Here is a 17,367-nt window from a genome sequence, read left to right on the forward strand (position 1 = left end):
ATACCTAGTTTAGCATCACATGTACAACTAACATGAGCAGGCCTAGGGTTCACATAATCTCCCATCCAGTATGGGTGGGAGAATGACCAAAAACATTTATTTTCAGTTTTCCCCTGATCTCTGTCTATTGTGTGCAAACCAAGAATCATGATTATAAGCTGACTGATCAGTTAAGGGGGGGGGGGGGGCGGAAGCCATGGTTTGAAGTGGGCTTGTTTGGAAATTCATCCAGTTTGTTATAACACAATATCTGGTTCGCAGGTGACTATAAACTAAGATTAGAAGAAACTGAAAGTAAACATTAGCAAAATTCTACTCCTGGGTACATGGGAGAAGTCCGGGGCTCATTTCAGCTTATGAACATCACACTAAACCATGGTTTAGCATGATGTCCAAATTGGGCCATGGTGGACATGTCCCTGGAAGTTAGCAACTTCCCTGTACATGTCTACTGCAAGTATATGGAGACTTATTTCTCCCCTTTACACCTGGTGGTATCCACTGAAGGGACACAGAAGTTCAGATACTGGGGGGGGGGGGGTTTCCTTGATGTTGTTGTTGGCTGCCTTGATGGAACAGAAAATGCAGAATTAAAATATTTAAATAAATAATGCAGGCACATGTGCAACATAAATCTGTCTCTTCCCCAGATTCAGAAGCTTTGCTTTGTGTTTTCCCTAAATTGGTATGATAAATCTTGATTGTTACTTTAAATCAGTGTTGGGTAACCTGCAGCCCTCCAGAAGTTGGGACTGTGGCCAATGGCCCGGGATAGTGGGAGCTGTAGTTCAACAACATTACTGCTTGGCAGGGGATTGGACTAGATGGCCCTTGTGGTCTCTTCCAACTCTATGATTCTATCTGAGGAGTCTCAGTTCCCTGTCCTGGCTTTAAATTTTTAAGTTACCTTGAAATGAATCACTTCAGTTTACATTAAAAGAGAGCTCTGCAGCCTATCTGAATCTCCTTGCATGCTCTGTGCACATGGAGCTCCTAGCTTCTCTGATTTGAATTTTGAGAGCAGCTTGGCACATGCAAATCAGTTTAGAGAAGTCAGCAGATTTTACCAGGTGTGTTGGAAATAAAATCCTAACACTGTATGAGGAAGGCAGGAAGGAATTTGGGGTGTACTTGTGATAGGTGTGGGCATGCTCTTTTAAATGATAGCATTCAGAAATCATTCATCCAATTTACATTTATGTCTTAATAACCTATTTCTTACTTGATTTTGTAGTTTGTAAGAGTTGTATTGTGCAGCACTTTGAAGAAAGCAATGACTGTCCCAGATGTGGAAATCAAGTTCATGAGACCAATCCATTAGAAATGTTACGGTAAGAGGATATTAAATACAACTTATTTCAGTGGAGTTTGTCTTAAATTGTTTTTTGCCATGATTGGCTACCTACAGAAATAGAGAAAGCTGCCATACCGAGTCTGACCATTAGTCCATCTAACACATTATTGCATCTATGCTGAGTGGCAGTAAATCTCCAATCTTTCAGACGGACCAGGATGCAATCCCATGATATGGTGTGTGTAATCATGTCTTTTTACCTTACCTGCCTGCCCACTCTTCTGCTCCTAGCAGTGCAAAATAATTGTCTTTTATGCAGTGCAGTACAATGACTTATCAGTTTAGTTTCTTTCTAAAACTAAAAAACTAACTGGTGCACACAAATGGCCTTTTAAACAAACAAACAAAAATCGCAAGAACCTTAAATATGCTTGAGATTATGGATAGGGTAGGAGAGCATACAGAAAACTAACATGTAGGCGGATCAGACTACATAATCATGGGCTTCGGAAAAAAATGAGGTGCCTGTTAGTAATGGGGAAGCAAGTAGGGAAATATCCTTGGGAAAATAATGCCAGCAGATCATGGCTGTTTCTGCTTCTTTGCTCCTTTTTTCTTCTGCTGAATCTGCAGGGTTTTTCACCTTCTTTCTTCCCCAACTGAGCTCTGCAAACCAGAATCTTTGCATTGTTAAGGAGGCAAAAATGTGATGAGCAGTTTATCTTACTTTTCAAATATGACTATTAATGGATACTTCTATAGTGGGAGAAGAGGTTAAAATGTAAAACAAACAAACAGAAACTCCCCAAACCAAGTGGTCATGCTGGAAGGTGGATATATAATGTATTTTGTTGGTTTCAGTGGTTGAGTTGCAACACAGTTTAACTGCAACAGGATCCATGTCCTGGATTTTACAGATGGTTAAAGAGATGCACAGAACTGTCTTCTGTTGCTAAAGAACAGGAAGCCCAGATTTCCCGAACTATTCTTATGCTAAGTTGCAAGGTAGCATTACTATATGCAGAGTAGTAAGAAACTATGGGAAAAGGCATATATGCTGATTAACACCAACAGCCTTCCCCCTTGGTCAGTACTGTTGCTACCTCCACTTCTTCTCTGGCAGGAGAAAGTGAATGATTTGGGTCATGAATGGCTACCTACAGGGAGCCTTTTTCTGAATGCTTTCAATTCCCATATAATCTGTTGCACAAGATTCTTCTGAAGCCACTGTATCTGAGATGCTTTCACCTCAGGCACTCAGTTGCAGGGACTTTTTTTATTTCTTTCCAGTTCGATGAGGTAGTGGCGGCAGCAGATAAGGGAGCAGGTGAGGCAAGACTAATGGCTTGAACCAGCATTGAAATTGTTCTATGCTCACCTGTTAGTACAATTGCAAAACTGTGCTCACAGACAGTACAGGTGAAATACCTGCTGTGTGTCCTCGTTTTGTTATATTTCATAACTACCTTCACTTTTAGTGTTTATTAGAAATCCCATTTCAGCACAAGTACATCAAAATTGTAATACAAATATATAATATTAGTAACTGAGCATGAATACTATCCAGGTAATGATAATCAATGGCAGTTAATGCAACTTGTCTCTCTGTGGTTTGCTACTGGCTTAGGACAAAACTGGTCTATTGGCTCTGTACTGGTAAATGGACAGGAGAATCAGTAGATTTTTTATGGATTGCCTTTTTCCAGAAGAATTTTGCAAACTGATCTGTTTGAGGGGAAAGTCTATCCTTTAGATGAATCAGCTGCTCACAGGGATCAATCCTGAAGCTTCTCATATGACCCTGCATCCCTTTAAATACAGACAATTCCCCACTTACGCAGGGGTTACATTCTGGCACCCCATGCGCATAAGTGAAAATCATGTAAGTGAGGAGCACCCTCTAAACACCCTTTAAATGCCCTTTCTGCCAATCTCTCACCAATCCAGATCGAAAGTACTCTTTCTGGCTGGGGGCTGGAGGATGTGGGGAAAACTGGCGAGGGCTGCTGTGCTATCACATGCATCAGCTGTTAGGTAGGAAGACTGAACAGCGTAAACCTAAATTACAGGACTGTGACAATTTTATTTTTAGGGGAAGTTTGCAGACAAATTTTAAGGGGGCAAATAAAGTCCCTTTAGCACTATGTGACAATGAGCCAAACTACACTTTTTGCTGTGTGTAGTTTTTGCTTTGTACAGATTACTGCCATGGAGGCTTCTCTCTCTGAGGACATAGAGGATTTTTATACTTTTCTTCTCTGGATATCTTTCTTCTGAAAATTGTAATATCTAGATGCTTCCCCCTGATACACACACACATACCAGAGAAAAGATTTTGATACATTTAGTGGACAAAGAAAAAAATGGTACCCTATTCCCCCTATATTCTTTTCCATTTGTCTGTCAATATTTTTTGGCTCCATACATTCTCAATACAATCGCAACTAGCGGTAGAACTTCCAGCAGAGGTTGATTAGAAGGAGGCAAGGTCAGGCATTTTGTGGCTAGTCTTCTCTGTAGGAAGGTACTTTGGGATCACAAACAATGTTTAAATATAACTGTGTAGTTGTTTGGGGGATTTGTAGCTTAAATAATTGCTGCCAAAAACAGCGTTCTGAAAGTTTTCTTCCTCGTTTCCTTTAAAGTTCTAGAATGCATGTTCATAAAATTTGTTATCAGCTAGCTAAAAAAAAGATAACTTTTTAAACAGATCGAAATACTTGTTTTCTTTCTGTTTATCTCTCTTCAGGCTGGATAACACATTAGAGGAAATTATATTTAAGTTGGTCCCAGGACTTCGAGAACGTAAGTTTCCCCATCTTCATTTGGTTGCTGCTTTTTTTCCTTTGCAATCCTGTTGATATTCCAACATAATTGAACTGAAATATCATGCTCCTTTTTTTGTTGTGAACTAGAGGAACTATACCGTGAGACTGAATTCTGGAAGAAAAACAAACCTCAAGAAAATGGAGATGGTAATTATATCCTTAATTTTTTTAAAGTAACATTTTAATAAGTTCCAGTGTATTTTACTTTAAAACGTCAAAAACGTCAGTGCTCGCAAAATTACACCTGTATGTTCAGCTGTTGCTTTTTCCCTTGGAGTTAACTCTTGCAGCTGTTAGTTACATGGCTTATTTATACACATCTTACGGTAAAATGCTCAGCTTCTAGAGTTTGTTGACTACACAGTTGTGCATATAGAGAATATATGTTATGCTGTTTCTAATGTTTTTTATCCAGTTATACTTCCTAGGAGCATTCTTGTGCATCTGAACTGTTTCACATGGGCATACATAAGGAAAGAATTCGGGCTTTTGTTTTTTTTGTCAAAATCTTTAATCTGCTATTTGAAAAAAGAGAAATAAGAATTGGGTGTTATTGTCATCAGCATACTGATGACACCTCCCTCCCAAACCCAAAAAACCCTCCCATAGCAGTCTTGTGAAGATATTGAACAGCAGAATAGATAGAATAGACCTATTCATGACTGCATGTGCAACTGCCACAACACAAAGAAGGAACACTTGGCACCACCGCATTGAGTTATGCCTCAGTGGTTTCTGTACAACTTACTGCTTAGTAAGCATGCTGTGGATTTCATTCTTAGTCCGTTTGCTTGAAGGTTGTGGTATATGTGTAAATGGTAAGTTTCATTTTATTTTATTTTATTTATGCAGAAGAAAATCCAAAATCTGAAGATCCCAAAGATGATGAAGATGGAGATGAAAATCAAGATGATAAAGACTATCACAGGAGTGACCCACAGATTGCTATTTGTCTGGATTGTTTACGTAACAATGGGCAGTCCGGGGATAATGTAGTAAAAGTGAGTTTTGATAATATTTTTGTTTCTTAAATAACTTGAGCAGTATGAACCCTTTTTATCTGCATGCTGTAAACAACGTAGGTTTGTTGACAGTTGAAGATTCTAATTTCCTGCAACTATATCGTTGTGTAAAACCTCTATTTCATGAGCAGTGAGAGGCGCCAAGGGTGCCTGCATTTACCCAGGGTTTGCTTTCCTTGAGATGAAGGTCAGTAAGAGACTGTGCTGTCTTTAGAATACATAGCTTTAATTAACACCCAAACAGATCTTGCTTCCTCAAGGGATGCTCAAAGCCAGGGAAGCTCCAAGTCACCACTCTTGAGTCTAGCACAGAGCAAATATGCTTCTGTGTCTCCAGCTTCCAGCATCAACATCACATACACAGCCCTCCTTGGCCTATCCTTCTCCATCCTAGGATGGCAAGGCATCCAGCCAGGTGAGGTGTGTGTGTGTGTGGGGGTCCATCCATTTGTCTCTATGGCAATAGAGTTCATTCTTTAAGGTGCCAGGGACAGTGACCTTGACAAAAGAACTGGTCTGACCAGTTCAGCAACCTTTTCTAGTAGATTTAAAGCCTCCTTGATACAGGAGCACAGGCTTGGAGGGACTCAGGGTATCATCCAGACTGACCCACAAACCTATAATATTCTTTTCCAAAACTATAGGAAGGCTGAACCCTTCCCCTGCTTTTGCTTTGGAACACCTGTACCCAGGTTGCCCCCCACCCATGGGCTCATTTTCAGTCACTGAGTCTTGTTAGAATACATAAAACAGCAAGGGGAAGTTTCAGCACCCTGTTGCCTATTGCCACTTCTCCACTTGAAATCAGCCTGCTACTTTCCCATATAGCACGATGGCCAATAATTTCTGATCATTTGTATTGGTCTATAAATAGTGTCTAGTGCCATTGTTATTGGCCATCGTGTTGTGTTATTTTGTTCAGCTTGTCTGTATTGCAACACAGGAGTCTGTTTATGGACTTTCCCATATAGCGGCAATCGAAAATATAGGCAGATGTGTTGTTTGGTCTTCAAATGTCAGTGTTTTATTTAAAACATTTCTTACCTGCCCTTCATTGCAAATGCCATTCCATTTAACTGCAAATTAAAACAAATTGAGACACATTATACAAGTACTAAAAATAGAGTAGTTAAAACCAGCCAACTAAAATAAACATCAGTACTAACAATGAAGTCCACTAAGAGCCTGGGCAAATAACCAGGTTTTCAGCTGCTGTTGAAAGGTTAAAAGAGTGGGTGCCAATTGTATCTCACAAGGAAAGTGTTCTATGTATTAAAGTTCTGTTACACCTGTGCGCATACCTTTATAACAGCTGGCATGCAGCCCTACAACAACACTGCTGTAACAAAAATGCTAAGTAGAGTAGTGTTTGTGATGTCACTGAAAATTTGGCAAATGAAGCTAACCTAAGGATTCCAAATACTAAATGTGTTCTACCACCTAGCTGTAGTACAGGGGTCCCCAAACTAAGGCCCAGGGGCCGGATGCGGCCCAATCGCCTTCTAAATCCGACCTGTGGACGGTCCGGGAGTCTACATGAGTAGAATGTGTCCTTTTATTTAAAATGCATCTCTGGGTTATTTGTGGGGCATAGGAATTCATTCATATATATATTTTTCAAAATATAGTCCAGCCCCCCACAAGGTCTGAGGGACAGTGGACCGGCCCACTGCTGAAAAAGTTTGCTGACCCCTGTGTAGTACTTTCTCATCCTATAAATGATCAAGCAGGTTTGTCTGTTTTTCATTGGGTTTCATTTTGGAACCCAACAAAGACTGAAATGTATATTCAGATTTACAGTTTTTTGTCTTCTTTCCTTTAGGGACTGATGAAGAAATTCATCCGGTGTTCTACACGAGTTACTGTAGGGACTATCAAGAAGTTTCTAAGTTTAAAATTAAAGCTTCCAAGTTCTTATGAGGTATGATAGACAACAAGCCAAAGATTTTACACTCCTTCCTGTGATTAAGTTAAATGGACATATCATGTCAGGCTTCAGATGTACAAATATTGTTTGGCTTTAATGTCAAACATGCACTGCAATATTAATAATATAGATATAGATGGGTGTTATTACAATGAAACAGGAAGTTTTGTCACACTCAGACAGTGAGACATTAATAATCCAGCCTTCAACTCTAATTGGTGAAAGCAGTTGTAGGAGTAAGGAAGGTTCTATAACCACAAATGCCAACAAATTGAACATTGGCATTTTTGGCCATAAATAGTGATTTGAAGAGGGAACATAGCACTATGGATACAGCACATGGCTGCATTAATTAAGTTCCAAGTTCAGTTTCTGCCATCTCCAGTTTGTTGTTTTTCTAAGATCACATGGAAGGCCTTGGCCTAAAACTTTGGAGAACTGTTGCATATTTAAGCTGCCCATGGTGGTCCAGATGGACAAATACTGTAGCTTGTTATAAGGCAGTTTCCTGTACTTGTATGCTAAATCATTCTTTACCTTCCTTTATGATCAGACTAGCTGCCCCACCCTTTTTTTTCTTAAGCAGCATATGCAAATTTATTTGTACATTCTCCACCTTACTTTTTTAAAAAAATCACAATCATGTAGCTTTCCTATGCTCGCTAAAAGCCCTTTACTAATTGATAATGGAATCAAATGGTCTTCCAAGTAAATCATGGTTTAAAAACACTGCAATTTGATGTGCCACAACCCAAGCTGCTTTTCTAGTTTGTCTAATTGTAGGTGGCATGTATAGATGCTGGGTCTTCTGTCTGGAGTGAAAGTGAAAATACATGTGGACTTGTAAAAAGATTTTTCTGGATCAGGGCCATTTCGTTTGTATTTTGTTCAGTTAAACAATGATCAATATCATTATGCTGCACTAGGATAATGTGTTCTCGTTTATATTCCCTATCATTTCCTCTTATATGCTAATCAGTTTTAGGAAACATTGCAAGAGTTTAAAGGAAATTGGTGTTTTTACGTTTGTGTTTTTTACTCTTAAGGTTATTTTGCGATTTACAGTACTTCCCTTTTCCTTTTCTTTCTAAGCTGGATGTACTATGCAATGGGGAGATCATGGGGAAAGATCACACTATGGAATTCATCTATATGACAAGATGGAGACTACGAGGCGAAAATGTAAATAACATTAGAAATAACTTAACTCTAATAATTTCTTTTGTGTATATATAGCTTATTTGCTATCTTAAGTTTCAAAATTTATGTTTAGAAGCCTGAACAGGACTTATTAATAACTATTTTAAAATGCATTGCTGGCTTCCAAATAGTCTGCATGATTTCCCAAATTTTATGATACAGTGGCATGATAACTGATGGTTATTCCAAACCAGCACCATCTTGGCTGCCTGGGCACAGAGTGTAAACAAAGAAACCACTTGGCAGTAGCCACTTCTTGCTGGGAACTAAGGTAAAAATTAAGTCATGGAGTCCAGGGAGAAGGGGGCCTTGCAGCCTAGGAATGTATTTGTCAGTGAAAAGTACAGAAGACAAAGCTTCTTGATGCCAAGTGGTTACAAAAAAACAAAAGAGAAATAGATCTGGGGAAATTGGGAGGGTGCTTGAACATTTATCATAAAGAGATCTAGTAGTTAGCTGCCTCAGGAGTAGTAGTTTCCTCACAAAGTACCATTTCAAAAAGATGAGCACTTGATAGGGTACCATTAGTACCATCTATTATATTATTCTGAGCAATGACTCAGACAGGCTGAGAAATGATTAAGTGCAAGAATATTTAAGGACTCTCAGATTTGGAAAGGAATTGACTTGCATTGCCGAAAGTGATGACTTCAGAAAGATAATTTAATTTTTTAATCCCTGGTTATGGTTTGTAATCATTTATGTAGATAGAAATTGTCCTTTAGACTAGTAGCACTTTCAAAACATGGCTTATACTAGTTTAATGCTTAGTATGAGCAGATAGGAGCTTGCATAATACATCTTTCCCTTTCCCTTTTCCTTGCAGTGCCCCTACAGAACACAGGAGCTGTAAATAGCTGCATAAGTAGAGGAGAGGGATGCACAGTATCAGATTAGAAAAACTTGCACCATGGAGATACTTTTTGGGGGGAGCAGAGGAAGGAAAAGCTCCATTGCATGAGCTTGTCATGAACTCACATAGTGTTGTATACAACCCTATTCATCTACTGAATATAAAATAATGGGTGGGGGGATTACATATTTTCCATTCTAAGTGAATGCTAAATTAGTCACAACTAAGAAACTATTTGCATATCTTATAGCCTTAGGTAGCCCTTTTTTTAAATTCCAGTTTGTGCCTTATGCCCTCCCAAGTTAAGTGGAAAGCACTTTCACTCATTCAAGGAGAAAGTTCCTAATTCCCTCTCGTTGCATCTGCACCCTTTGCTTCACAAATCCTGAAAAGAGTTGAGGATCCTTCAAGAACACTCCCAACTCTCTGCAGGCAGTTCTGAAAGAGTGGGGAAGCTGTATACCAGGAGGCAGGGAGAGGGAGCAATAGAGGGTGTCTCTGTGTAAGCGGAAGCGCTTTTTATTCCCCTTGTACAATGGGGTCTTCAGATCAGTCCCTAGTAATTTCACCTTTCTCCCTTTCTAGTTCTTTTGATTATAAAATGAGTATGCCTACTAATAAAATTGTCCAGTACAAGTTATACGTTTTGCTGTTAATCTCTGATAGCAATGCAATACCTGTCTTAATTGTTAAATAATTAAATTCTCAAATGTGAAACAAAATTATATATGAGATGACTGATAATCCATGTCCAGTTGTGGATGCCTCTTATCTGATCAGAAACTCGTCTCCTTCGCAGTTTCGGTGTCAGAACTGCTCATCTTCGCAAGTCTGCTCACAGGATGGCTCTTTTTATCAGGTAAGAGGCACTCCCGACTGTAAACATTATAGTCATTAAGATGACATTAACACAACCATTGTTAATGAAGCCCAGTGGGTGGCGGGTTTCCTTTTAATTCCATATAAGAAAGTCTCCCAAGACCAAAATTAGCCTTGCAGGTCACAAGCCTCAGGTGCTTTCAAAAGATCATGCAGATTAAAAATTTTAATGCGTGTAATAATATTTATTCATTAATTTGTTTGTGAAATTTATATCCTACTTTTCTGTTCGCATACCCAAGGCACATATCAAATATAGAAATAGTATAAAACAGTGACACTAAGGCTACAGTCCTACATCCTGATTAGCACTGCTGTAGGACCTTAGAATCCAGTGGGCATTCCCACCCATTGGCCTCTTCCTATGGGGGTGCAGGGAGCCCCACCACCACCACAGAAGCCCCTGCTGCAGCTATGGATCTGCTGGATCCTAAGCCAGTCCTGCTCCTGAAGAGAGACCCAGTCTGTTCTGCCAGCCTGCAGCTGGTGCAACCCAACAAAAGGGAAAGAAGTGAATGTCACTGCCCCTACCTCCTGCCCTGGCCATTATAAGTTAAAGAACATTGAGGTGTTTACCCCACTGACCCCTGGCCAAAATTAGGATTACTTTGTTATAGATATATAAACATAAGTATCCTAAGAAAACTTCAGAGATATGTTATAACAATTGAGGGCTGGCTTCTCCCTGTACTGCTGGCACTTGATGTTGACTGGCTACCACATAGATGGGAGTTGGAAAGTAGTATCTGGCCCCTCTATCTGTTGTGGTTGTTGATGCTTCCAGTACCAGCAGCCTTGGTGACTTCCTCCGATGCTGTTTAATTGTTTGTATGATTTAAACACTTTTAATTGTTAGGATACATGGAGACTAGGAGTGAATGGTTCATAGCTATGTTTCATTAAGACAGTTGGGAAAAGAACACACACCTGTATATGTATATGTATATATATATATATAGATAGAGAGAGAGTGTGTGTGTGTGTTCAGTAGCGAGATGATAATCAAACTTCTAATAAAATAATCCAATTCCTTAGCTTTTTGTAAAATAATAAGCCAAAACGATAGGCCAGAATGTCACAAGGTCATTTGCCCTCCTATAGCTCTGCTTGCTCAAGTAACGTAACATGTAACTAAAGCTGCATTCTCATGCAGCCATGGGATGATCCCTGAAATGCCTGAAAACAGGGCCGGCACATCCCATTTTGCCGCCAGAGGCAAAAGGAGAAGTGCTGCCACTGCACTACGCTGCCCACCCCACCCCCTCTACTGCTGGAAGAGAAGTGGTGTTGGCACCAGCACTGATTTCTGTTGAGATTTCACTGAAGTCTCACAAGATCTCACCAGAAATCTTGGAGGCACTGCCTCAGGGACTTTTACCACCCAAGGTGGCTGCTTCACACTGCCTCACAGGTGAGCTGGGCCTGCCTTTCACCACCCAAGATGGTGTTGGATAGTTTAATTTATGTTAATAGTTAATTTAGCTGTTTAGGACTTCATGGGATTTCAGGTCAAGATTTCAAAGCATTTTAGGAATAGCATTAGAATAATTGCCAAATTTTATTTTTGTGGAGTAAAATTACTTGTGCAGTAAAGGAAGGAGAGTTTTATCCAGGGTGGTATACATGATGGTCCTCCCACCATTTTTTCCTTCACTTATGTTAAGCTGAACTATAGTGAGTGGCACAAGGTCCCCCAGTGTATTTAGCTTCCTCCTGGTCTCTGGAACATGTGATGAATCCCAGTAAGGCCCCCAGCAGCAGATTTGCCAGGTTCACTGCTTCAAAGCAGGCACGAATAAACAGACTGGAGATGACATTTGCATAGGGGCTGCTTTGAAAGACTATACAGAGTGAAATAATGGGTTCAGATTGGTCCAGAAATTAGGCAATGTATTGTCTGATTTGGGGAGAAATATTTCAGCTCATCTCCATGGTAGTCTGACATGACATGGGAAGAGCTAGCCCAACTCTTATTATTTTAATTTACAGAGCCCCCTCCTTTTTGTTTCGCTTCTTTAATGTGTATAAGTTGATGAGTAAAATATTTTGATACATTTTAAATAATTCTGCTGCATATGTGCTTATGTCTACATGCTGTCATTGTTTGTTCTGTTTTCATTGTGGTTCTAGTCTTACCCCATGGTACTCCAGTATCGACCCAGAATTGACTTCGGTTAGACCAAAGGGCCAGATCCCACTGAGATTAAACCTGCACTATATTTACCCATCGACAGATTGCACAATGAATGGACGTGCCTGGATTTGGGGGTGGGGGAGTGGGAAAACAAGATCAGAATTCCAGCATGCAGATATGGACATTTTCTTCAGCTGATCAACGATCTTCCCCCCATTAGCATAATCCAAGTGCCATTCTCCTACTGAAACATTCATAAGATGTTTGTGACATCAGAGTTTGCGAGTCATAGCCAAATAGTTAAATGTATAGTCTGAATCTCTGGAATACTTGCTTTGCCTGTTAGAAACCTTCCTTGGTCCATAACATTGATTACATCAGCAGAGATGGCCATCGGCTCTTTCACATGTGGTGTTGCTGTTTGTTTCCCCGCCCCCCCCCATTAACTATCTTACTGAAAAATGTTGTTTGAAAGTACTGTATAAAAAGGTTAAATATGCCTTTACATTTTTTTGTATATAATACATGTTTTAGAAATGTGGTTGTTGTGCCACTAATGTTTTCTCATTCAGTTCCCCATAGGTCCAGGTAGCTAACTCGTTAGTACACAGCAGTCTCTTTGCAGAATTTGAAATTTTAGATTTTGTGTCAGAAAAGTTAAATGCAACATGTTTGTATTGAATTGAAATGGTATAATGTCTCATATCCTTTCAGCAGTGTATATAACTTAACCTAGAGTTTTAAATTGCAGAAATAGCAAATCTGTAAACATGCAGCAGGTAAGGGTATTTTGTCTTTTTAAAAGTCTATTACATAATATTTTTTTAAATAAAAGAAGAAAAGGAAGTGTCATAAACTGTAATATAAAAAGTGTTAGGTATTTTTTGAAACTGTTGCCGTTGCAGGCTTCCCTTTTCAGATTTCCTTGAAGGCAACGATGTGGGAAAGAGGTAGTTTTGAAAGGTCCACTGCACCTAAATATACGTCTGTATTATTTTAGTATATTCAGTAACACATCAACATGTTGTAAAATGTTAATGGCATTTCAACCACATTTTCGGGTTATCTGGAATCTAAAAGCTATAGTAGAATTGGTTGTAACACCTGAAGCAGAAGCAGATTTAACATGAGTGACAAAGCTACCTGACCAAAACTCACTGACTGTTCGAGGGAGGGGGGAGGTTTCCCCTGAGAAGTGGTAGGGTTACAAAAATACTAATGGCTGCCTTAGGTATCGCATGTGCATTCTTCCTTGTTTAAAAATGTTGTGTTTTGTTTATGGATATCATTACAAAGCTAGTAACATATTGTTATTTTGTTTCCTGTCTTCCATTACTTTTGCACAGTTAAAAGCCAAAACAATACAGCTGAATGATCTGTACAAGTTTTAATAAACAGTTATTTGTAGAGTAAACGACACACTACAAGTAACTACATTCACTTCCGGATGCTATGATGTAATTAATTCACTTCAGGAAAATATGGCAGTACAAATACCCCACCCCTAGCATGTAAAAGTAGGAAGTAGATGGTGAAATACTGTAGGCTGTCATTTCTGTGCCCCACAACGTGATTAGCAGTGTCGGGCACAACATAGCAGGTGGGAGGAAAAAGGACTGGCTGGACTAAAGCCAACGCTGGCTTCCTCTAACTTATACTTGATGACAGTGTCAGTAACTATGACCTGTTAAATGCTCTGGGCATGGTGCAGGAGTACCACTTGCATACACTCCTATTTTGGGTGCAGAGATCTTGCACCTGCCTAACTCCCGCCCCCTCTTTCAACAGTTTGACCTGCCACTCATGCCATATCAAAAACTGATTTTCTAATTCACTTCCGTTTCCAAAGCAGTTGTTTCACTGTATGTGAGGCTGCTGCTTGAGAAGAATGAGTCCATCGCTTCTTTAAGCTCTTGGAACTAGTTACCTGGACCTTAGCCAGATATTTTTTACACACACAGGTAACATCTAGCAGTGGACCTAATTACATTATATAAGCCTACTTCTGTGTATAGGTTAGGATGTGGATTTGCACTGTGTTTCACTAGAATGATTTTGGACTTTACCTGGAAGGGCAGGGGGAGGAGAAATTGATTTGTGTATCTGTTTGCATAGTCCTAGATGACATCCGAACAATAGCTCCTGCATCTTCCTTTGGGTGCAGATCCAGAATGTGTGTACTTTGCCATGGAGAGGGTATGGGAGTCACCACTTTTCCCCATAGTGTTCCCCATATGTAACCCAAAAGCTTGGGAAAAGATGCATAGACCATAGTCTTCAGCTCTTTTAGGTAACATCCAAAGATGCCCTGAAAAATCTGTCAGTGCAGATCAGTTGTATGCACAGTGGCTTGATTTAAGTTACTGAAATTGTTGCCATTTAAGATCTGAAGGATCCTCCAATAGCAACAAATACTGATTTATTTTCTCCATCAGTTCTCTGCCAACTTGAGCATTGTTAAAAATTCTCACATTCCTACAAACAAAAGACTTTCTGATTTTCACAAATGGAGTATGTGCAACTTATTTCTGAACTATTTTTTGGTTTCCTGTGCAAAATGAGCTGTTAAATCCTTTGATTCATGGAGGTAAATGTAATGTTTCAAAACTTCATTCCAACTGACTTAAAACACATTCTCAAAGTAATCTATTTATTTTAATAGTATGCTTCCTTTAAACGTATTTTGTCCAAATCCTCAGAAGTCTAACAATTACAAACCTTGTGTAATTATGTTGTACACTGGTAGAAATTTTGCTTTTCTCTGTAGAGAAAGGACCATATAAAAACAAGAATTTGGGGTCCGGCTACAAACATTTTCTACTTCAGTTTCAGTAGCATCTTGGATTAGGGCTGGGAACCAACATCTAGTTCATCTTATTTTTTATTTTATTTTTTTTGCATTTCATTTTTAATAATATAACCTTGATTAATGGGAGCAAATATTTTCCACTTGAAAAAAAAAGCATGGAAATCCAAGACAGACTTGTGAGCTGTGAAACTAAGAGCCTTAAAATGTTTCTTGCACATGTAACCTCTTTGTGGCTTATACCATTGCATTTCTGGTTCAGCTGTATAGTGCCTCTACAGAGTTGGTTGGGTAATTGTCGAAAGGACCACCAAGTGCAGTCGTCTTCTATAGAACTTTCTAACTTCTTAGTTCACTGACTATTCTACCCATTTGTTCATCTGATCACTCCTAAAAATATATAAATGGTGTACCAAGAACAAATTAAATATGAAACATTAATAGAGCATGATCACAGGCTTCTTGTGTCAGAGAAATATTGCATAAATGAAGATAACGCACACAGAGATATCCATAGCCAAACTGACTGGGGGTAAAAAAAAAACAAACCAAACCTGACAATGGCTTCACTGTTTGCTCACTTCCTATAAGCCTAGTATGTGCTGAGGATTCTCATTCCAAGGCATGTTTTCTATTGGGAGAGTTCATACCTCAGCAATAAAGCACATGATTTACATGCAGAAGGTCTTAAATGACATCTTCAGTTAAAATTAAGATAGAAAAGACCGCTTCCTGGAGAGCAGCTGAGAGAAAAGAGTGGACAGTGCTGGGCAGGATGGGTAAACAGTCTGGCCAGCTTCCTCTGTTCTGTGAAAGAGAATTGCTCCATGGACATTGAAGCTGTTTCCCATGTGCAGGCTGGGCATTTTCCTTTCACAGTAAAAATGGAAAGCTTTTAATCTTGCCCTGGGCATTTGAAACTACTGTTCTGCATGCCCAGCCCAAAGAATTCTAGCACTGCTGTGTCCGCAAGTAAGCAGTAAATAGTATGCCTATACAAGCTTAGGGCATATAGGGATCCCTATAGGATAAGACATGAGGTTACATATGTAGATTGTTTTTGCAGGATTGAACCAATGCTACAGTTTTAGATTTATCTCTTGCACAGAAATAAAGGTTCTGCCTGGTTTCTCTTCCCTCGAACGAAATTTCAACTAGCTAGTAATGTGTATTCTTCGAAGGTTTCATGCCAAATGATTTTCTTTTTCTTTTTCTTCGCTGGCATCCAATCTCAAATGCCTATATAATGCAATACTGTTAAATTAGAATATAAACTACCGTATGTAGGGTTAACACACACAAACAGTTTTCCTAGATTAAAATCCCCAGTTTTCCCAGATTAAAATGCTTATTCAAGTTGTTTACACAAAACTGCTTTAAAGATTGCATGGAAAGTGTCCTCTTCTGCAGTTTAGGATAGACGTGTGTGTCGCTTCTGGACAATTGAAATATAAAGTATACTGTTCTTGACTCTTGGCGAAGTTAAGTGTTAGGCTGAATGTGCTAAGTGACACTCTGCTTTTCTTGCAGAATCTTTTATGCAGAGCAGTGCTGTGATAAGAGAAGGGCATTTCTGCTTTATACGTATTTCCCAAGGTCAATGAGTGATAAGCAAGCAGGATTAGTAATTTAAGAGAGAGAGAGAGAGAGAGACCAGGAAATATTCCCAGAATGCTTAGTTATCTTTGTAAAAGATGACACAAAAACACAGGGGGCTTATTTCCCCTATGAATGGAATTTACCTCCCAGAACTGCGTTTATTTTGTTTTGTTTTATTGGCAAGGGGTTCCCATTTAATGATGATCTTAGATGCTGGATAGTGCCTGAAGGTCTCTGTTGCTTTAAAATTGGTCCTGAGAAATGCTCACTTACAAAAAAAGTACAAAGGCTTTTGCTTCAGTGCCAGTGGCTCTGCTATACCTGGCCTATGAACCAATACTGATCAACCTAATTTCATCCAGCCTTTTAAAAATAGCTTTGAGGTTTAGTTACATAATCCTTAGCCAGAAAGAATAGGCCTGGAGTATGTGACAAGGTATTAACATCCATTTTACAGATCTTTGTAGTATTTTTGTTTGTTCGTTTGTTTTAGCAAAGAACATTGCTTTCAATCATGTCATGTGGGTTAGCAAATAAGGCAACACTGTGTTATTCATTATACACAACATAGTCCATTTTGATACATCTTTTCAACGTAGTTTTAACTTTAAAAAAATACTGAACTTTAAAACTTGTCTACAAAATTATATTTGCTTTCTAGACTAGACAATAAAAATGCATAGATTAGCCTACCACATTACAGTCAGCCATTGAAAAGAGAAACTGTGGCATTAAAATAATAATAATCCAGGTAACTTCTTGAGGGCTGTATTCCTGTACACACTTACTTGGGTGTGAGCACCCCCAGAACTTTGTAGGACTGAC

At 39.1% G+C, this 17,367-nt stretch overlaps 1 protein-coding gene across 4 annotated transcripts in view; it reads left to right on the plus strand.

Annotated features, from left to right (window-relative positions):
* The window catches only part of PCGF5 (polycomb group ring finger 5), a 33,117-nt gene extending 19,537 nt beyond the window's left edge, over positions 1-13,580 (plus strand). For 2 of the 4 annotated variants that reach the window (XM_033149240.1, XM_033149239.1), the window contains exons 3-10: positions 1,235-1,331; positions 4,044-4,099; positions 4,210-4,269; positions 4,975-5,123; positions 6,967-7,065; positions 8,164-8,253; positions 9,924-9,983; positions 12,134-13,580. In XM_033149240.1, the coding sequence (XP_033005131.1) occupies positions 1,235-1,331; positions 4,044-4,099; positions 4,210-4,269; positions 4,975-5,123; positions 6,967-7,065; positions 8,164-8,253; positions 9,924-9,983; positions 12,134-12,181 (659 nt within the window). In that variant the 3' untranslated portion in view covers positions 12,182-13,580. Of the gene's footprint in view, positions 1-1,234; positions 1,332-4,043; positions 4,100-4,209; positions 4,270-4,974; positions 5,124-6,966; positions 7,066-8,163; positions 8,254-9,844; positions 9,872-9,923; positions 9,984-12,133 lie in introns of those variants that run through there. The other 2 variants (XM_033149241.1, XM_033149242.1) reach the window with 2 other exon arrangements.
* Positions 13,581-17,367: the final 3,787 nt, after the last annotated feature.

This window comes from Lacerta agilis, chromosome 5, assembly GCF_009819535.1.
Source record: "Lacerta agilis isolate rLacAgi1 chromosome 5, rLacAgi1.pri, whole genome shotgun sequence".
Taxonomy (NCBI): Eukaryota; Metazoa; Chordata; class Lepidosauria; order Squamata; family Lacertidae; genus Lacerta; species Lacerta agilis.